Source organism: Ips typographus, linkage group LG5 (genome assembly GCF_016097725.1).
Source record: "Ips typographus isolate SLU linkage group LG5, UJ_Ityp_2.0, whole genome shotgun sequence".
Classification (NCBI taxonomy): domain Eukaryota; kingdom Metazoa; phylum Arthropoda; class Insecta; order Coleoptera; family Curculionidae; genus Ips; species Ips typographus.
This window is the reverse complement of record NC_138426.1, coordinates 13,802,391-13,823,186: the sequence shown is the minus strand read 5'-3', so window position 1 is coordinate 13,823,186 and position 20,796 is coordinate 13,802,391. Positions and strand designations below refer to the sequence as shown.

The window sequence follows — 20,796 nt, the reverse complement described above, 5'->3', positions numbered from 1 at the left end:
TGTGAATGAGAATCAATTTCGTTTTAAATGCCCCAAAAACTGTAAGTTTCACCCATAACAAAGGAGATTAAGGACAAAACTGGGGATGTGTTATTTTTTTGTGGAAATTTAGCAATTATAAAAGGATTCACAAGGCTTAGGCCAATCCGTAGTGACAACTTTAGCTTTCTTCCAATTTTATTAAACTTGGGCGCAAAAAACTGATGAAAAATTATGCCTTTGAATGCAAAGTTGAAAATAATTACACCCCGTTCTGACGAGCTCAAGGATAAAACCTTTCGAGCCCCCAGGATGGGAAATGATGAAACAGGATATTCTGAAGACGCGTACTTTTAAAGTTATTAGAATCTAGCCTGGTTTGATGTAGTATTAGATTGAGTTAAGGCAGGCAATCTTAATGTAAAACCTTGTTTACAACACAATTTTAGTACTTTTCTAATAATTGTTTTCTGCTCAAAAATAATGTCCGACAGGACTATTATTTCATCAATATGACACCTGTTAAGATCAATTATCTAAGAAATAATGCCCTCTGGCCATTTTTTGAATAAATTTCTACAGAATGAAAGTCGGACATTAAACATTGAAGACACCACAGGCATTATAAGAAATAATGCCCTTGGTATCTTAATTACTATAACTACCCATTAAAAAACGCGTAATTGTGGTCAGGAAATACATTATAGCTTCATAAAATTAATACCGAATGGATTATTATTTAATTTTGCATAATTGCACAGAAAATAAAATAACGAAGTGATCTAAAATTAATAAACCATTATTGAATATGCGGTTTTATTATTAATTTATTTTAAACCATTATGTGGCTTAAATCGAAAAAATACGTTAAATGAAGCTTTAATTGAACAAAAAACGATTTAAAATTACGAAATAGTGTAGTTACAAAATAATATAAATTGTGAGTGTGACAAATAATGTATAATCACGTGATTCACTGTTTAAATCTAAAAAAACGGTCACGTGACATCTCAAATAAGATTTTGTTATTTAAAACCGTCACATGACTTTTAGGATTTCGTTTAATTAAAAAAAGTCCGCACACCTTTTTTAAAAAATTTATTAAAGATTGAAAATTGTCACGTGACGATTTTCACTGTAAAACGAGTTACGAGGCTTAGAAAATATTAGTTTGAACTCAAAAACGGTCACGTGACATCTCAAATAAGATTTTGTTTTTTAAAACAGTCGCATGACCTTAAGGATTTCGTTTTGACGTTAAGAAAAGTCCGTACACCTTTTTTTAAAAAAAATGGTGATTGAAAATTGTCACGTGATCATTTTCTCTATTTAAACGAGTTACGGGGCTTAGAAAATATTAGTTTAAGCTCAAAAACGGTCACGTGACCCTCCAAATAACATTTTGAATTCCATTTTTTAAGACGTGGCTTTAAAAGCTAAATTTGGTAAATGGAATTTTTCTATTTTTATTTTTATCTTCAGGATACGTTTTGACGTAAAAAACGTGTCACGTGATCTTTAAAATTTGATGATTGAAAATAGTCACGTATGTTTATTGGCATCTTAAAAAGAGTCACGTGACTCTTCAAATATCATTTTCACACACATTCGTATTAGGGTTTTTTTTTTACTACTTTTTACAGAAAATTCAAAATGGCGGCCTGCGACGCCATTTGTCTGCCATTTCTTGAAACTACGTGGAATTTCCTTTAAAATGGGGTGCAAGTCAATATTTTGACAGAAAGTTGAAAATGGCGGCCTGGAACATCATTTTGTTTGTCATTTCTTGAAACTACGTGAAATTTCCTTTAAACTGAGGTGCAAGTCAATATTTTGACAGAAAATTTAAAATGGCGGCCTGAAATGCCATTTTGTCTGTCATTTCTAGAAACTACGTGAAATTTCCTTTAAAATGAAGTGCAAGTCAATATTTTGACAGAAAATTCAAAATGGCGGCCTGCGACACCATTTTGTCTGTCATTTCTTGAAACTATGTGAAATTTCCTTTAAAATGAGGTGTAAGTCGATATTTTGACAGAAAATTCAAAATGGCAGCCTGAAACGCCATTTTGTCTGTCATTTCTTGAAACTACGTGAATTTTCCTTTAAAATGAGGTGCAAGTCAATATTTTGACAGAAAATTCAAAATGGCGGCCTGCGACGCTATTTGGAACCGTCAAAAAATACAACTTTTTTATTTGTCAAGTTACAGTTGACGTCTCGGTGTCATTTTATGTTAAAATTTCCCGGAAAAGACGCTGGTGCAGTCGGTTTTTTGATATCTCAAAAACTAACAGAGTTAGACCTAAAATTTACCATTTTAACCATTTCTTTGCCAGGAACTCGGCCGGATTAAGAGATACATGAAATCTGATTAAAAAAATATTTACAATATAATATGTGATATTATGGTAAAGGAATTTTGACGCCCTCTATCGGCCGAACGGTGTTATCAATCAACTCATGTGGGTAGATATTTTTAGAAAGCCTGAAATTTGCTCTATCTTTTGTTTTCTATGACATTTTGATGTAACTTGTCAAATAAAGGAGTAATTTAGGGTCAAAGCAACGTGTGTCAAAAAATATGCTTTTTTACAAAAAGTGCAATTTTAGCAATTTTTTATTTTGCTCCAGGAGGGTTCCAATGCTCAGCAAAGAGCATATTTATATCAAAGGCCCTTAAATTAGGTGAAATAAATAGAAAAAAAGCACTTTACATTTTTAAATTTTCAAAAAATGGCATCATTGCGATTGTTGTTTGTTTAGCAAGTTCGAATAGAACATCACCCCTAATTTCTAGGGAAATTGACAGTTTCGTTTGTTGTGTGTTCTATTTTTATAGACAATTTTTCAGTTTTTGACAAAACTGACTTTTGTTCATATTTTGAATAGAAATCAAAATGGAATATTCAATTTTATACTATTAAAACACACACAAGTCCTTTTATTAGTCCAGCTTGATTATTTTCCAATTCCCCCCAAGCTCTTTTTGCTATGCACACATAATTTCGTATTCAGTGAAACCATTTTCTTTTATGCCGAGTTTGTAGAACGAATTTTTGCAATGGTTAGAGCAAAAGCAAATTTATACAAAAATGATATCACATTGTTTTAAATATTTCTTTTGTTCTCTTATTAGATGTGGATTTTCGAGAATTCAAATGCATTTAATAAGTCTTTTGTTGGAAAATGACAAAATCTTTTAATAAGTTCTGAGAAATTTTTCAGTGTATTCTTTGTCAAGTTTTACATTTTAAAAAGCTCAAGATTTAAATCTAGAGTGAGCATATTTAAAAGGTCGTATTCATTAAACTGAAAAATGCAACACTGACAAGTACAAAAAACTGGCAATAAACGTGGAAATTCAATTGCTAAATAGGTCTGACGTTTCCCATTTAGAAATCTGGCGATACGAAATTGGAACTCGACAGGGAAAAAAATTAGAAAACTTAATTTATTCCGTCAGAAACACTATTTCATAAAAATATAATTTCCTTTTCCCCGCGTTGCATTGTGTATGCCCGGAATTGTGATTCGAATAATGGCAAGCCATTTTTTTCCTTCCCTAATGAAATATGCGTTAATAACGGGTTGCTACGTGACTGGCGTACATTTGTGTGAATATTCTCGAAGAACGGTTAATTTAAGGTCGAAAAACCATCAAAAGTTTTGGGGAAAAATACAGAATTAACGCTCTACAACTTGGAGTGCTAACTATTTATCTAGGTTGCATTGAACGTGACAACTTTGCAAGTTAAAACATGCCCTGTTGATTTTCCCCCGAATACAGGCGGCATAATTTAGCCTGCAAGTTCTTGTAAGTGGATTTAACTCGTGCTTAGTGTAAAGGCTTTTAAGTTAACGCTAGAATTAAGAAATATTCATTATTCTTGTCATGTCTTACGCTGAAATAGGACAGGGATTGTAGTAAGACTGGACGTATTTTCTGATTTAGGTAAGTATTAAAATTTATGCTATAATGGGAAACTGCACCTGCAATTGGACTTAAAATTGTATTGATTCAGCGTTGTATATTTTAACTTTAGCAAATTATCTCAGTATGTATACTCACCTTTATAAGCTCCAAGATAACAATTCAAAGCAGTTTCCCAAGGATAATTTATGGAAACTGGTTTATGCAAATTTCAACAACGTAAACGAACCTCTTTTCTTTAGTCCAAAAGTTTGTTATTTGCTTTTTACATTCTTAAGGTTATTCCAGTTAATTTGAATTTAAATATTTTCGTACAAGTTGATAACATTATTGTTGATTGTTTTTATGCTAAAGTACAGGGTTTCGATAACACTAAAATGAAAAATGTCCAAAAACTCTAAAAATTTAAATGGAAAGGTATAGTAAAATCTCAGAAAAGTAATCCCCTATTCTCTACGAAGAATTTTCCTATTTAACTTTTTTTTCTATCTCTTCAAATAAAGTGGTGGGAGTAGTCCAAAGTTTCCTTTGAAAGAAATGAAATATCTCGAAAACGGCTTATCGTAGAAACTTTGTTTTTGCGGCATTTTAAAGAGCATTTTCTGTTTTATAGAGTGTCCCAAATGACTCCTATTATAACCAAACCCTATGCAATATACAGGGTGGTCCAGTTTTAAGTGTCAATAATTCACCATTTGATAGCCAATCAAAAAATAAGACTTGCATTATGTCAAGGTTTCCTAAAGAAGATACAGTCCTGCAAATTTCAATTTAAAAAATCGTTTTATAGTTTAAAACTGAACATCCAAGACTTGTGAAAGTCCAAATTTGTACTGAATAGTCTAAAAACTTTTTTACTACTAGGAATGGTCTTATGATTCGCTTTCTCAGACTGCCATCCTGGTTGAGTGTCTGAAACTGGCATTCAAGAACTAAAAAAAGTTCGGAAATCAAGACAAAGATTGTATTGTGCATGAAACTCATTTTTTACTACTAAAAATAATATAAAAGTTAACTTTTAATGCTAGAACTGACTTTACTAGGACTAAAAAGTCCAAAAGTATATTTTCAAGACTTTAATTGGTGTACAACTCAATTTTCTGGACTGGACAACAAGTCTAGAAGTAAATTAAATTTTCGGACTATTTTATTTCTAAAAATTAGTTCTCAAGACTATTATTGTAGCATTTGGTACCAAAATTTTTTACTTTTATTACTGAAGAAACTTGACTTTTGCAAATAGTCTTAAACTCGATTTTTCAGTCTTAAAAAGCACTAAAAACAGTCTGAATTTCTTAGAGGTGCTACAATTTATTGCACCTATGTAGAAGTCAATTTAATAGTGAAGAAGCTTGAAATAACATTTTCAAGACTATGGTCAGTGAACACACTGGCTTTTAGGCCTGATAAGTCAAAAACTTTGTAAAGATAGTCTTGAAACTTGATTTGAGGCACTGAAAACAGCCTTAAAACACTAAAAACAGGTGTCTAGAAGTCGATTTAATAGTGACAAAGCTTGGAATGCCATTTTAAGTCTATAAAGAATGTAAAAATTGTTTTATTAAGTTTGCTATGTCAATAACTTGGTGAAGATAGTCTTGAAACTCGATTTTCCAAGCTGAAAGCAGTTTTGAAGCACTAAAAATAGTTCAGAATTCGAAGAAAATGAAAAGCAAAGTACAAAGCACGAAAAGTTCGTTTTCAAGACAATTTTCATGAATCTAGTGTTATGATGTTAATGTCCTGCATCTAAGACTATTTTCAAGACTAAAATATTGAAATTTGTCTTAAAATTATGAAAACTTACTTCAAATGAAAATTTTAAGCTTCTGATGTCACTTTTCATTAGTTCAGTCACATTTTGGGGTTCAAGTCAATTTTTAAGGTTTAAATGTATGAATTTGTAGTAACAAATTCTTGAAAACGTAGTTTTTATGTCTACAAGTCAATTTTTAGTATTAAAGTCTCTCGATTTGCATGAAAACTGGTTACAAACACAATTTTTAAGCTTCTGAAATTTTTATCTTTTCTAAGTCAATTTTCAAAACTAAAGTCTTTCAGTTTGTCTGGAAACTATGAAAACTGGCTACAATAATATTTTTTATGCACTTTAGGGATTAAAAGTGCACTTTTAATCCCTAAAGTGCATAAAAAATGAACTTTTAATCCCTCATTTGAGGGATAAAAGAGACACAGACACAGGTTTGCAGTCTAATTGACTGTTGATATCTCAAAACCATTTGCACAAACACCAGCACTGTGAGTAGTTTGTGATTGGTCAAAAAAGCAGCTTTCAGCTTGCTGCTTTTTTTGACCAATCACAAATTTACCACTATGCTAGATCTATCAAAATATAGACTATTAAAAAACAAAAATGTCAAATTTGGTTAACACTTTTTCATAAATTTTGATACTTGAGCTATGTAAGGAAATATCAAATTATTGCTACATAACCAGTTTATTTGATAGTTTCAGAATTTAGCTTAGCTAATATTGAGTCACAAATTAAAGTTTCCCCTGTACGTGACGTTAAATTAATAAGTTTTACCTTCGAAAATTGAAATTTTAAGAACATTTCAAACTTTCATCTTGCGTACAAGCAGCAAGAAGTTTGGGCTCTTAATTTACATCTTAATTAGTTGAATATTGTATTGTAGATAATAAGATTGCAAAAAACATGTAATTATGTACTTCATATATTATCAATCAGAACATTCAAAGGTAATTCCATAAAATACAATATTTGTGGACAAAATTACCAAAGCTAAAACTCCAAGCCACTTTAATAAATTAATATACTTTATAACACAATGAATGTTATGAAAAAAATAACACAATTTAGGTTAAAAATTAAACTGAATCACACTACTTGATATACTTTCTGAATTGCAATTAACAATTTCTGAATTTCAAATGACATTACAGTTAACGTACATGAAAACCAATAAAAATAAAAATTATAAGGTAAAAAACTAACTTTAGGGTAATAAAAAAAAATTTCAACCTCAAAAATACTTTGTTTATTTTAATTAATTCTTTCATACATTTTCAATGTTGTAATTTTAGCTTTGAATTGCTCGTGGTAGTGGTATTTAGCATCGTATAAAATGTATGCGCTAACCAAACTAAACGGGCACTTTGAGGGTTTTAAATAATCCATTACGCTCTAACTATTTTCGTTATAAAGGTAAATACAGTTTCATGTTTCGTCTTTGCAGATGGTTTATTTGTGCAAGTATAATTTTTGAATTTAGGGTTGAGTATTTGTTAAACCATGCAATCCTAAAAACTTCACACAACAAATTCTTAAACGAGTTTGTAACAACTTTTGAAAATTTCTTTATTTCTTGACTTGTTTGCTTATCATACAATCTTGACATGGTGTTTATGTGGGGTTAAATAACATTGCAGCGTTTTCTTGTCAAAATATTGCTTAAAGCACACCAGAAGCTGAAATTGTTCCGCAAACAACCTGAAAGTTAATTTTCCTAATTCCGAGACGAATTCGTTGCGGATGTATTGCGGAAACCCGCTTTTCAGGTTTCTCCATGTATTTTTTTTTGCACACTGATCGTGTGAAACGCTGTGCAAATGTCCAATCAATCCTTGAGTAAACACAAAATCCGCCCTCAAAACACACAAAACTGGCCCTAAACAACCGAACTGTGCCATTCCGGATAAGATAAAATCGATAAAAGCTTTTTTCGATACATCCAGCTAATTCGTTGTTTGTTCCTCGGAACTTTGCGACTCAATATTATAACTTGCAGGTAACTGAAAGCCGTAAAGTATCTTTAAAGTTATAAACTTTGAAATTTGCCTTCGATCTGCATAAATCAGGGCGGAGTTACCCAAACTTGGTTTAATAAAGAAAATGGTTTTTCTTGCCAAAAAAACACACGTAAACTTACAATAAGGAACTTACCGCTTTGTCGCCCAATTGCTGCACTTGACAGTGTAGGTAAGCAGTATGGCCTACTGTTGTTGTCACATTACGGACTTCGTTCGAACCAAAGTACGGAGTTTTGGACTCTGTGTCGATCGTGTAAAGTTTAACATTACCTGCAAGTAAAAGTCAAATTTTAGGACCAACAGTGCTGTAATTATGGAAATACTACACACGTGAATTACGTCATTATTCCATTACGTCAAATTTAATTTAGTAAGTCTTTGAGACCATTTCCTAAAGGAAGAAATCTTACTAATGACTTCTGCTAATCTCCTTTTCAAGAGGTAAAAATCTTTCAATGTTCCGACCGTCTTTAAATTAGGAATATTCCAATTTAATTTTAACGATAAGTAGGTATATTAAAATATCCAATAAAGCAAATTTGAAATATTAGGAATATTGAAAACTTATTACGTTTACTTTCAAAGAAAGATTATTAATGAAGAAAGATCAAAGTGATTTTTGTTAATTATTGCATTATTGTTTTTTGAACCTGCAGTATGTAAGGTACTGTGGTTAACATAATAATATGACAGAGCAACTTTGACACCCTGTATAAATACTGTTGAGTATAAACTGAAATAAACATGTAGGAGATAAGTGACAGCTTCCTAACCTAACCTAACCTAGCCTGACCTATGTTAAGTTACGTTTATGGTATGGTATGTTATGTTGTATTGTGTTATTTGGGTTAAGTAATTCAGGTTGGCCAAGTAAAGGTTTCAAAAGGCTTTGTAAAATGGTTATTTCACCTAATTTAAGGTCCTTTGGTATAAATATGCCCTTTGCTGTGCATTGGAATCCTCATGGAACAAAATAAAAAATTGCCAAAATTGCACTTTTTGCAAAAATGTCATTTTTTCAATTTTTGAATGATTGTAACTTTTTTATTTGAACTCTTATAAATTTCACTCAAACGCCATTAGAAAGAGGATACAAAATACTACAAAATGAGCCAAAACTGGCCTCTCTAGCTCTTCACGTTACCGAAATATTGAATTTCAAAAAGTAGTAAAAAAAGCACTCAAATACCCCCCCATTCTTTCGATTTTTTTGAAAAATAAAAAATTTAAAGTGAATTTTTTGTACTTATTTCACCTAATTTAAGGTCCTTTGGTATAAATATGCCCTTTGCTGTGCATTGGAACACTCATGGAGGAAAATAAAAAATTGCCAAAATGGCACTTTTTGCAAAAATGTCATTTTTTCAATTTTTGAATGAGTGTAACTTTTTTATTTGAACTCTTATAAATTTCACTCAAACGCCATTAGAAAGAGGATACAAAATACTACAAAATGAGCCAAAACTGGCCTCTCTAGCTCTTCACGTTACCGAGATATTGAATTTCAAAAAGTAGTAAAAAAAGCACTCAAATACCCCCCCATTCTTTCGATTTTTTTGAAAAATAAAAAATTTAAAGTGCTTTTTTTGTACCTATTTCACCTAATTTAAGGTCCTTTGGTATAAATATGCGCTTTGCTGTGCATTGGAACCCTCCTGGAGCAAAATAAAAAATTGCCAAAATGGCACTTTTTGCAAAAATGTCATTTTTTTTATTTTTGAATGATTGTAACTTTTTTATTTGAACTCTTATAGATTTCACTAAAACATCATTAAAACAAGACTTAGTTTAATTAATGTGTCACGTGACTGTTTATCAGCAAAGTGGCGTCATTTCATTTTTTTATGGCTTTGTATAGCGGATTTTTGACAGTTGACGCTTAAACGTCTATTGCCAAATTAATGGACCATCTTACTTTACAAACAATCATCCATTCATGGAGGTCATAATTTTTCTTTAGGCAGTAAATTTTCGTAATGAATTCATTCTTAAAATTGGACATTATTAGCACATTTTAGGATTTTCAGTCATTCAGAATAAGGATAGAAACAGAAAACTCAATTTTTAAGGAGCGCTCCAATGTACGTTACAATGTATATCTTCCATATGTGGCTAGTTAAGTATGAATTATTCTTAGGGAAGATTTACGTGCCCCAGCTGAAACTAGAGTCTTTGCTGAACGTAAATCTAGAATGGGAAATTGCAATTTTTGGGCCGTTTCCAGACATTTACCAGCGTATTTCACTGTACTCTAAAATAAGAATACAATAAAATGGTATAAATGACAATCAGATTTTACCATCAACTTGCTACTAGTTTTTGAAGTCACACATTTAAATATGTGCAAAAGTTTAAACTTTTGCTTATTTTCTAAAAAACTCAAAAAAATCTTCTGAGTTAAATTCTCTTAACTTTCAACTTTTCGCTATTACGCTGATTTTATGAAGTCGCAAAAGTAACTTTAAAACCCTTTATTTTCAATCCCGGCTTTACAACAAATCCAATAAACGACTACTGGAGGAGTTAAGGTAGGTGGGATTTCAATAGCGAAATTACTCCAGAAAGTTTCACTTTTTTTTTCTTGCTCGTTATTTCAGGTGGGTTAAAAGAATTGCTGTCTTTGTTCGCCGCGACAAAGTTTGTTTCAAATAGTGGCTCGATTCTTTTCTTTCCTTATTTTTAATGGATTTATTTCGAAAAGTTGGGTTTCATTAGCACTTTTTGCGTTCCGACAACTGAAATGGATTTGGCAACTAACCAATTTTTTAATTAGTGGATGGGGAAGCTTTTACGATTGCACTAGTAAAATGAATCTTGTAGATGAATAAAGTTAACGATTACTGACTTTTCGTAAAACTAGAAGAGAACAATTCCAGAAATTTTTATATTAGAGTGATAAACTAAAATTGATTTCTCAGTTTGAAACATAAATTTGTTATTATAGTTGTGTGCAACATCTGGTGACATCTGTACTCAACTCTATGAGTTAGAAAGTACAGATGGCGTTCCAAAATCTAGGAACAGCACCATTAATGCCGCATCATTCGGTAAACACCGATCTGATTGGTTGAAAATGGTGAGGTTTTGTTTTTTGTTTATCAATCCCAATCCTCTGACCGGTTAGCCTCTCTGATGAGCCGTAATACGGCGAAACCGGTCAGAGGATTGGGATTGATAAACAAAAAACAAAACCTCACCATTTTCAATAAATTTGTTATTAAAATAAACAGTAAAAACTTTATTTAATCTAACTAAAGCAATTAAATCTACTGTTATTCGATTTCGTGTTGCTTTGAAAGCCTGAGGGAGTAAGGTATAATCGTCTATTACATCCACCCAGTAATGTTAGGCTAAGTACATTTTGCTAAGGAACACATTCAAATATGATTGTTTGGAATTAAATAGGACTAAATTGTCATTCCCGAGCAAAAAATGGCATTTTTCGAATTTCTGAAAGGTTCAAAGTGGTTATTTCCCTTAATTTGAGGTCCTTTGGTATAAATATATCCTTTGCTGTGCATTAGAACCCTTATGGAGCAAAATAAAAATTTGCCAAAATTGCACTTTTGACAAAAATTGAATTTTCAGACTTTTTGAAAAATCGTAGCTCTTTTATTTAGATTCGCAGGAAATTCGTTCCAACGCCATTCGAAAAAGCATAAAAAATACTACAAAATGAGTTAAAAATGGCCTCTCTAGCTCCTCCCGTTACCGAGATATTGAATTTCAAAAAGTACCTAAAAAACCTCTCTAATACCCCCCCATTCTTTCAATTTTTTTGAAAAGTGAAAAATTTTAAAGTGCTTTTTTTGTGCTTATTTCACTTAATTTAAGGTTTTTTTTGTATAAATATGCCCTTTGCTGTGCATTGGAACCCTTATGGAGCAAAAAAAAAAATTGAAAATTTTGACAAAAAATGGCATTTTTCGAATTTCTGAAAGGTTCAAAGTGGTTATTTCCCTTAATTTGAGGTCCTTTGGTATAAATATATCCTTTGCTGTGCATTAGAACCCTTATGGAGCAAAATAAAAATTTGCCAAAATTGCACTTTTGACAAAAATTGAATTTTCAGACTTTTTGAAAAATCGTAGCTCTTTTATTTAGATTCGCAGGAAATTTTTTAAAGTTTACACTACATTTTCATAGTCACGTGACTGATTTTGACAGATGTCAATTTGCCTGTACAGTGTTGGAAGCTGAAAATTGCGCAACTGACGAGAAACTAATAAACACCTCTCCTTCTACAGAGTTAACAAATATAAATGTGATTTTGAGGTTGTGTATCAGGTGTGAATATTGACAAGTTTCAAACGAATAATTCGTATCAAATTTGACGAAAATACTATATGAAAAACAAATTTAAAAATGTTGAAAACTCAAGAAGAAAGCGTCACGAACACTAAATTATTAATACCTCCATTTGCCCTCTTCCAGAAGGGACTCTCCCTAATGGCAACGTCCGTTAATTGCCTCGGAAAATCAGAGGCAACACATCAAATAAATTAGCTCTCACTTGTGGAAAATCGCATGTATGGAAAAATTGGGTCAATGATTTTACTTTGCAAAATACGACTGTTAGATATTCAGGCTTTTCTCGACAGGAAAATTGGATATTGCTGATGTTTAATCAATTTTCTATTTGGTAACCATCAAGTATGCAATCAACTAACATATTGGGTATTTTATGGTGTGGCTATATAGGCCAGATAATTGACACGTTTACATGATCCGGATTCAATTTTAATTTAGAATGAGCTTTCTGTAACAGTTAATCCAAATAGTTTATCGATTTATTGTACGGTCAATAGTGGCCAATCGAGCAACCGCAAATCCACAACATAAATTTTGAAAATGATCAGCCCCTGTCTTGTTAAAACGAAAAACCGTATAACGGTTTTTAAAGGGCGCATTCATAAATTTTCCAAAGGATCTTCTTATAAATATAAACTGTAAATCAAATCGGGTATAAAACGTACAAAGTTTGAAACGATACTCAATTTATGGTAATTGTTTGTTTTTATGTTTTTCAATTTAATTTATTGATTTTCCTGTAATTTCTAGTAGGATTTGGGTTAAATTAATCACTTTAAAAGTTAATTTACGGTTACTTTCTACCATGTAATTCAAATATTATCAAAATGTTATTCAAACTACAAAAAGCTAATATTTACCAATCTTAACTTGTATGAATTGAGCATAATTTTGCCACCGGCACACGAGTCTGGTAAATAACGACGGCTGCTTTGTGTTATTATTTGTACTGAAACAATAGCGATCCAATAAGTCTGAGCGCAACACAAGGTAATAAATAAGCCTTCATTTTAGCCGGGAAATTGTCCGTAATTTTCACTACGTTGTTTTCCATAGAATAACCGAATTCGACCTTAGGGAACGTTCAATATTGAAACTTGAGAATTATGCGGGAACCGCGCCTCTTGAGTCGGAAAGATGTGGATACGCATATGTAATATTTCTTGTTAGAGTTTCTGAAAGGTAGGAAACTAAAAGCTTTGCTGGAAAAAGGTTTTTTATCACAACAAACAGTAGAGTTAGAGATGCTTTAAAACTAACAAGCCGAGAAAATTTAAAGAAAATGACTTTAGTAGATTTAAAACAAGTTTTAAAAAAATAAAACTTTAAAACTGTAGTTTTCAGCGCCCTCTAGCGGCTTAACCGTAAATGTAAGTACACTGTCAAAAAGCGTACGTTTTACTCTATCATTTACTCTTATAATCTTTTGTTGTCACTCAACTGTGCAATTCAAAGAAAAATTTCAAAATAACGGTTGTTTCAGCGCCCCCTAACTTAACCGTGAAAGTAATTACACAAGCTTACACTTCACTCTATCTATTCACTACTATACGTTTGTTCTGTACTCTACAAATACGTAATGGAGTTAAAAGAAGTGTGCAATTTTAGGACAAATTTCAAAATAGCGGCCGTTTTTGGTTTCCCATTGCGGCTTAACGGTGAAAGTACTGTCGGACAGCTTACAGTAACTGGTACTCTGTCCATACTTTTACATACGTTTTTCCTGTAACTTTTCATATAACGGAGTTATTGACCGTTAAAGAAGAGTGTGCACTTGTAAAATAAATTTTAAAATAACGATTTCAGCGGACAAACCGTAAAAGTGAAGTTACCCTGTCAGAAAGCTTACAGTTTACTTAATCTATTTTCTTTTTTTGTGAATCTTTAAATAATGAAATTATTGGCCGTTAAAGAGAACTGTGCGAGTCGATGGTAAATTTCAAAATAACGGTCGTTTTCAGCGCCTCCTGTTGGCACTGTCAAAACAGCTAATTTTTTAGTAGTGCCAAATGGAAAATAAATTAAGTTTTGCCTAAAATAAAAAGAGTAGAAAATTATCTAGAATTTTCAAGAAAATAGTAGAAGAATGTGATAAAATGATGCTGACTAAATGTCCGACATTTTTAAAAGAAGAGCAGAAGAATGTGTTGATATGGTTGAGCTGGCTAATTGCCTACAATGTTCGAGTAAAGAATAGAATAATTGTGCTGGCTAATTATCCAGAAAGAAGACGAACTGATAAAAGAAGAGAGGAAGATTGTATTGATATGATTCAGTTGGCTAATTGCTGAGAAATTGCAAAAGAAGACTAACGGTCAGGGTCGTATATGCACAGACTACACAGGTTGCAGGACATAGAACATTTGAACGATTTTAGCTTACAATTGATACGTAATAATCACATTGTTTTTCATGTAACTGTATTAAAAAACCACAAAAAAAAATAGGCGGTAAAAATGTAATTTACTTCTATGCGGTTTAAAAAAAAACTCTCTTATCGTAAACAATGAGTTCCAGTCAATAAGGTTTCAGTTTTGCCTGTGACGCTTTTTTCCATAAAAAAAAACGTGAAGCCTTAGATTTTTACATTTCAACTGAAGTGGATCCTGTGTGCTATTATCATTTTTAATTAAACGTCCGATGCGAACGAGAACGAATAATATTTATTCTAGTTTGTAATCAGCGGAAATGCTTTTGAGAGGAAAATTAAAGACCGTTTCATAGAACAAATAAAACACTATCGTTCCGGTTAATTGGATTTTGTTTCAGCCGGATATCTACACTGCATAAATCCGTTTGAGTTGAATTTTCTCGTAAACTTTTTCAATCGCAAAGATGGCGATTATTGAGAAGTTTGTTCTAGTAATGACTTTGTATGCAGGCAACAAATTGGACTTAATAGTAAAATTGCGTGTGTAAAGCAAGTTTACGGAACGGCAACCGCCTTTGGCCAACCGCCAATCCCCCCAGTTAACGATTTACGAGGCAGAAAGATGGTGCATCACTCTAATTTAAAGATCGGCAATTTCCAGCCGAAAAAAAGGGGCTAACGATGGCTAAATTATGGCAAGTTATCGATATTTCCTCTTGACAATGCCACCTCAACAGCTTTCCCTGGGGCAAAGTTTTAATTGCAAATGTGCCAGTTTTGCGATAATTTTCCCAAACTGACATTAACTACTCATGTAATGTTGTTTTGAGAATTTAACTAGTTTAAAATGGAATAGTGCAATCAGACGAGTAGCGACAGAATGAAATTGCATTCGTTACTCATATTTGCATAGATACCAGTCAAATTTGTAATGTTTTTTGTTTGATATTTTTATATGACTTAAATTTGATTTCATTTTTGTTTAGCTAAATTTTAGTTGAATCAAAAATTGATTTTTTTTGACTGACGAAATAATGTAAAACAACAATTTTTTGTGGTTTTGAACATATATTATTTACCAAGATTTGTTTACGATTTTCATTCAAAGTAATAATAACTGAGAAAATAATAATTTACACAGGAATAGTTTCACCATTTGGCAACGTCGATACCGGTTCGAAAGAGAAGATATTTTAATCACGTCATCCTAACCTAAACGCAATGTTGCCAGGTCTACCGTTTGTGTAATTCTTCTACCGCTTTTTTACCGATTTTCTGAAATCTAACAGTTATTTTGAAAGTTAATTTTGTTAGTTATTTTGTCACTTCATAGTCTAGCTAAATAGTCTTCTGAAATCACGTGACAACTGTCACTAACGTCAAAACTGTCAAACCATTATCAAAAGTTGCAAAAATCAGGGTTTAGCAACGTTTTCTTGCAGTATTTGATATAAAACGTCTTTCTGATATTTATGACTTACAATCACATGCCAACTGTCACTAACGTCAAAACTGTCAAAATTATGCTCTAAAGTTGGAAAAAACAGCGTTTTGAAACGTTTTCTTGCAGTATTCGATATAAAGAGTGTTTTTGATTTTTGGCAATGGTCACGTGACTGCTTAGCTAAATTATTCTTTAAAACCACGTGATATCTGTCACTAAAATCAAAACTTAAAAAACCATTATTAATGAAAAAATGAAAAATCTGTATTTTTGAAGTACGGTTTTTCTAGCAAGAATCAATCAATGATTAAAATTTTTGAAAACTATTAAAAGACATAATGTAAAATGAATCGATATTTCTTAACCGATTTTTTCGTTAGATCGATACGCCAATCACATCTCGATATTTGATTTTTATTTAGAAAAAGAGTGAGAGACTGAGAGAGAGCAATCGTAAAAACTTCTTGATATCGATTTTCAGTGACCCGATTAGTATCGATACCAAATATCGATTCTTTTGGAGAGATTGTGCATACCTATTATTCATTGTCAAGAAAATCATATCAGTCTTGATTTATTTGTACTCGTATACCTTCTCTCTCTATTGAGTTTGTTGCATTCACAAACTGATCACAACAATGTTGCCACATATTAAGAATATTCATGTGACGTCACGGTTATTGCACATTGTTGAAATTCTTTAGATCATCTTTTGCACGTACTCGTGTAGAAAATCTAGTTATTTTCATTCTGCTTGGGCGTATATCATTCGGCATTCTTTTTGCGTCAGCGAATCCTGTTTTCCGGCCCCTCCCCGCGGCATCATTAAATAGAGATAAATTTTCGAACTTCTTCCGAATTCCGAATGCCCGTAATCTATCTTATGCATCCGGAATTGGCGGTAATTTGTACGGAACGGATAAAAACCCGTTCAGTGGGATTTTTGAATTTCAAACGGCAAGGAAGTGAAAACTGTTTAAACTTTTTTACGGTTTCATTGCGTTGAAAAATGTCCTGACGTGCTACTGGTTTTTCCATGACCGGTTGATTGATTTACATGGAAGTTTTCCAGTGGAAACAGTAAAATAATTAACATGCAACTGACTGAACTGCATGTTATTCGACTATCCCGTATATTGTTAACAAAGTTACTTTTTGAAATATACCACAGTAAAACGTGAATAAGGTCTGTTGTTGCTTATTATCAATATGCGTTTACAAGGGAAATCCCAATGAAATATCAACTTGTTGTAAGCAAATTTATACTTAAACGACTTTATGGGACATATTATTATAATTACAAGGAAATTTTGTACAGTCAGGGAGAAAGGCGGTATCAAAATTTGAAATGCCAAAAACACAGTTTTAAAGACAGTCAGGGCCAAAATCGCCTGTAAAACCCATTTAAAATAAGAAAATGACTGTTTTAAGCACATTTTTGGAATCCTCATTAAATTTCCTATCCAATAACTTAAAAAAACAGTACAAAATTTAGTACAGTCAGGGAGAAAGGCGGTGTCAAAGTTTGAACTAATAGAAACACAGTTTGAAAGGACAGTCAGGGACATAATAGCCTGTAAAACCCATTTAAAATAAGAAAATGACTGTTTTAAGAACGTTTTTAGAATCGTCATTAAATTTTCTATACAATAACCTAAAAAACACTACAAAATTTGCTACAGTCAGGGAGAAAGGTGGTGTCAAAGTTTCTAATGCTAAAAACACAGTTTGAAAGGACAGTCAGGGACAAAATCGTCTGTAAAACCCATTTGAAATAAGAAAATGACTGTTTTAAGCACATTTTTGGAACCCTCATTAAATTTCCTATCCAATAACCTAAAAAAACACTACAAAATTTAGTACAGTCAGGGAGAAAGGCGGTGTCAAAGTTTGAACTAATAGAAACACAGTTTGAAAGGACAGTCAGGGACATAATAGCCTGTAAAACCCATTTAAAATAAGAAAATGACTGTTTTAAGAACGTTTTTAGAATCGTCATTAAATTTTCTATACAATAACCTAAAAAACACTACAAAATTTGCTACAGTCAGGGAGAAAGGTGGTGTCAAAGTTTCTAATGCTAAAAACACAGTTTGAAAGGACAGTCAGGGACAAAATCGTCTGTAAAACCCATTTGAAATAAGAAAATGACTGTTTTAAGCACATTTTTGGAACCCTCATTAAATTTCCTATCCAATAACCTAAAAAAACACTACAAAATTTAGTACAGTCAGGGAGAAAGGCGGTGTCAAAGTTTGAACTAATAGAAACACAGTTTGAAAAGACAGTCAAGAACATAATAGCCTGTAAAACCCATTTGAAATAAGAAAATGACTGTTTTAAGAACGTTTTTAGAATCGTCATTAAATTTTCTATACAATAACCTAAAAAACACTACAAAATTTGGTACAGTCAGGGAGAAAGGTGGTGTCAAAGTTTCTAATGCTAAAAACACAGTTTGAAAGGACAGTCAGGGACAAAATCGTCTGTAAAACCCATTTGAAATAAGTAAATGACTGTTTCAAGCACATTTTTCGAATCCTCATTAAATTTCCTATCCCATAACCTTAAAAAACAGTACAAAATTTAGTACAGTCAAGGAGAAAGGCGGTGTCAAAAATTGAATTGCCAAAAACACAGTTTGAAAGGACAGTCAGGGACAAAATTGCCTGTAAAACCCATTTGAAATAAGAAAATGACTGTTTCAAGCACATTTTTGGAATCCTCATTAAATTTCCTATCCAATAACCTAAAAAAACATTACAAATTGCAGAGATTTTTTGAAGTATATAATCTAAAAAATTTCCATCCAGTCATTTTAAAGATCACAGATATTTGACTACCTACTATTTTGCAATATTTGAATTTTGGTTTTATTTCGTGTATTTGAAAGTTACGACTCTCTATAGACTAAACATAGCAAGTTAAAAACAATAATAAGACGAAAAAAACATTTGCAGACTACCAAAAACAATCAATCTGCCTTCTTGGGTACGACGTCGTCCAGGGAATAGAAAACTTCCAGAAAGCCGCCATCTCGAGTTTGTTGGAGTTTTTTCCCCAATTATGTTCCCATGTTGACAATAGGTCCCGTCGTACAAAAAATACATTGCTTTTTAGAAGATTTAAGTAGTTGGAAAAGGAAATTGTCTGTTTTGTGTGCCTGAAAAGCTCTAACCGCAAAAGAATTGGCACTTTGCTTAATGTGCCAACCGCACTGAAGCAACTTTTTCTGGTGGGTTCAAAATTACTTGTTTGCCGCCAATATTGATCCACCCATCATGAAACGGCCAACTTTTTAAGATTCAAAAACTTTAAAGCTCGAAAATGATAGGATGACATAATAACGCTTAGCAGAGGACATCCCAAAGAATATTTTGACATTGTAAAGTGAGCTTAGTGTAAAAGTTGCAAGGCGTATCGCGAACACTTTAACTGGAACGTAAAGAACTTCCGTTTTTCGGTGCACAATAACTTTCCGCACTCCAAAGGAGATTATGGCGAATATGTTCTCCGGAGCCGACATAAAGGAAAAACCGGATCGGATATAAATTCTTCAACGATATGAGGGCGGCAAAAAACCAGAAATGCCAGAGCTCCGAAAGGCTTAACGTTTTTATTAGAGAATGTAGAAATTTCCATTTTTCTGTCAGGATATTGTTGATTTCTACGTATTTTCACTTTACCGCCAGTAAATTAATTATCTGCTTCATTGTTGAACTACTCATTAAATAATATTCATCTATATGTAATTAATCCTCGACAGAATTTTGTTTTGCTTTGACTTTGTCTCTAGCGTAGGTCTTTGTGTAACACGAACAGAGCAATGTCTAAAGGATGTTATGAAATTTGAAAGGTAAACTAGCGTTACATGCTCCTAGTTCCCCTGCTGAAATTTAATTCGTTGAGATGTTTGTTTTCCCTGGTGCTCAGCTTTATTATAAACACATTTCAATTCGTGTAGCTCTCGGTATTATGGTACCCGAACTGAATTTCTAAAATGTTTGTAACGTTGCGACCTGCATTTTTATGTGGATCCTGCTTTCCTTCCTTGTTTGTTTCTGGACAGTTTGCCAGTGCTTTTGAAGTCTGCTTAATAATCTGGAATTTTGTACGGTACAGATTTTTTTGTGGCGGTTTGCTATATTGCGTGTTTTAGTTCTGAAAAGGGCACATATACGGGTTACACGACAATCCTTTATTACCTGGGACAAAGTTTTCATGTTTTGCGTTTCCTTCGCCTGCTATCTCCCTCGTGTTTGTCAGGAAATACAACCCTCTATTCGCGGTATAAATTGTGTCTTTATTTGCATTTTAATCTCTTTGTTAGGTCTATAAATTTTTGATTTGTATTTAGGGAGAACGTTTTTAAAGTAATTGACACTAGTGCAATTTTGGTAATTTTTATTTAGTTTCAGAAAAAGCTTAACATTTATTTAACAGTTTTCATAGGCGGGGAGAAAGGGGAGTAAAAAGTTTTACAGCCTTTGTTCTAGTTTGCGTTCCCGTGCTCGTAAGCGTGCAAAGTTTGTTCTAAAAGGTGCATTATATAGCCCTTAATGGATTTATTACGAAAAGCTGAATTTAATTTGCACTTCTACCCCATTGAGACCGCACTATTGTAAAGTACAATATTTTTTTTTCAAAGCAAAGTGCAAAGTGCAAGTCAATATTTTGACAGAAAATTCAAAATGGCGGCCTGGAACGCCATTTCGTCTGTCATTTCTTGAAACTACGTGAAATTTCCTTTAAAATGAGGTGCAAGTCAATATTTTGACAGCAAATTCAAAATGGCAGGCTGGAACGCCATTTTATCTGTCATTTCTTGAAACTACGTGAAATTTCCTTTAAAATTAGGTGCAAGTCAATATTTTGACAGAAAATTCAAAATGGCGGCCTGGAACGCCATTTTGTCTGTCATTTCTTGAAACTACGTGAAATTTGCTTTAAAATGAGGTGCAAGTC

General features: G+C 32.5%; 1 protein-coding gene across 1 annotated transcript in view; it reads right to left on the bottom strand.

The window, feature by feature from the left end:
- LOC145729707 (limbic system-associated membrane protein-like) overlaps positions 1 to 20,796 on the bottom strand; it is a 90,201-nt gene that overhangs the window by 42,311 nt on the left and 27,094 nt on the right. Inside the window, exon 2 of the mRNA XM_081980569.1 lies at positions 7,839 to 7,975. Within this exon, the coding sequence (XP_081836695.1) occupies positions 7,839 to 7,975 (137 nt within the window). The remainder of the gene's footprint in view (positions 1 to 7,838; positions 7,976 to 20,796) is intronic.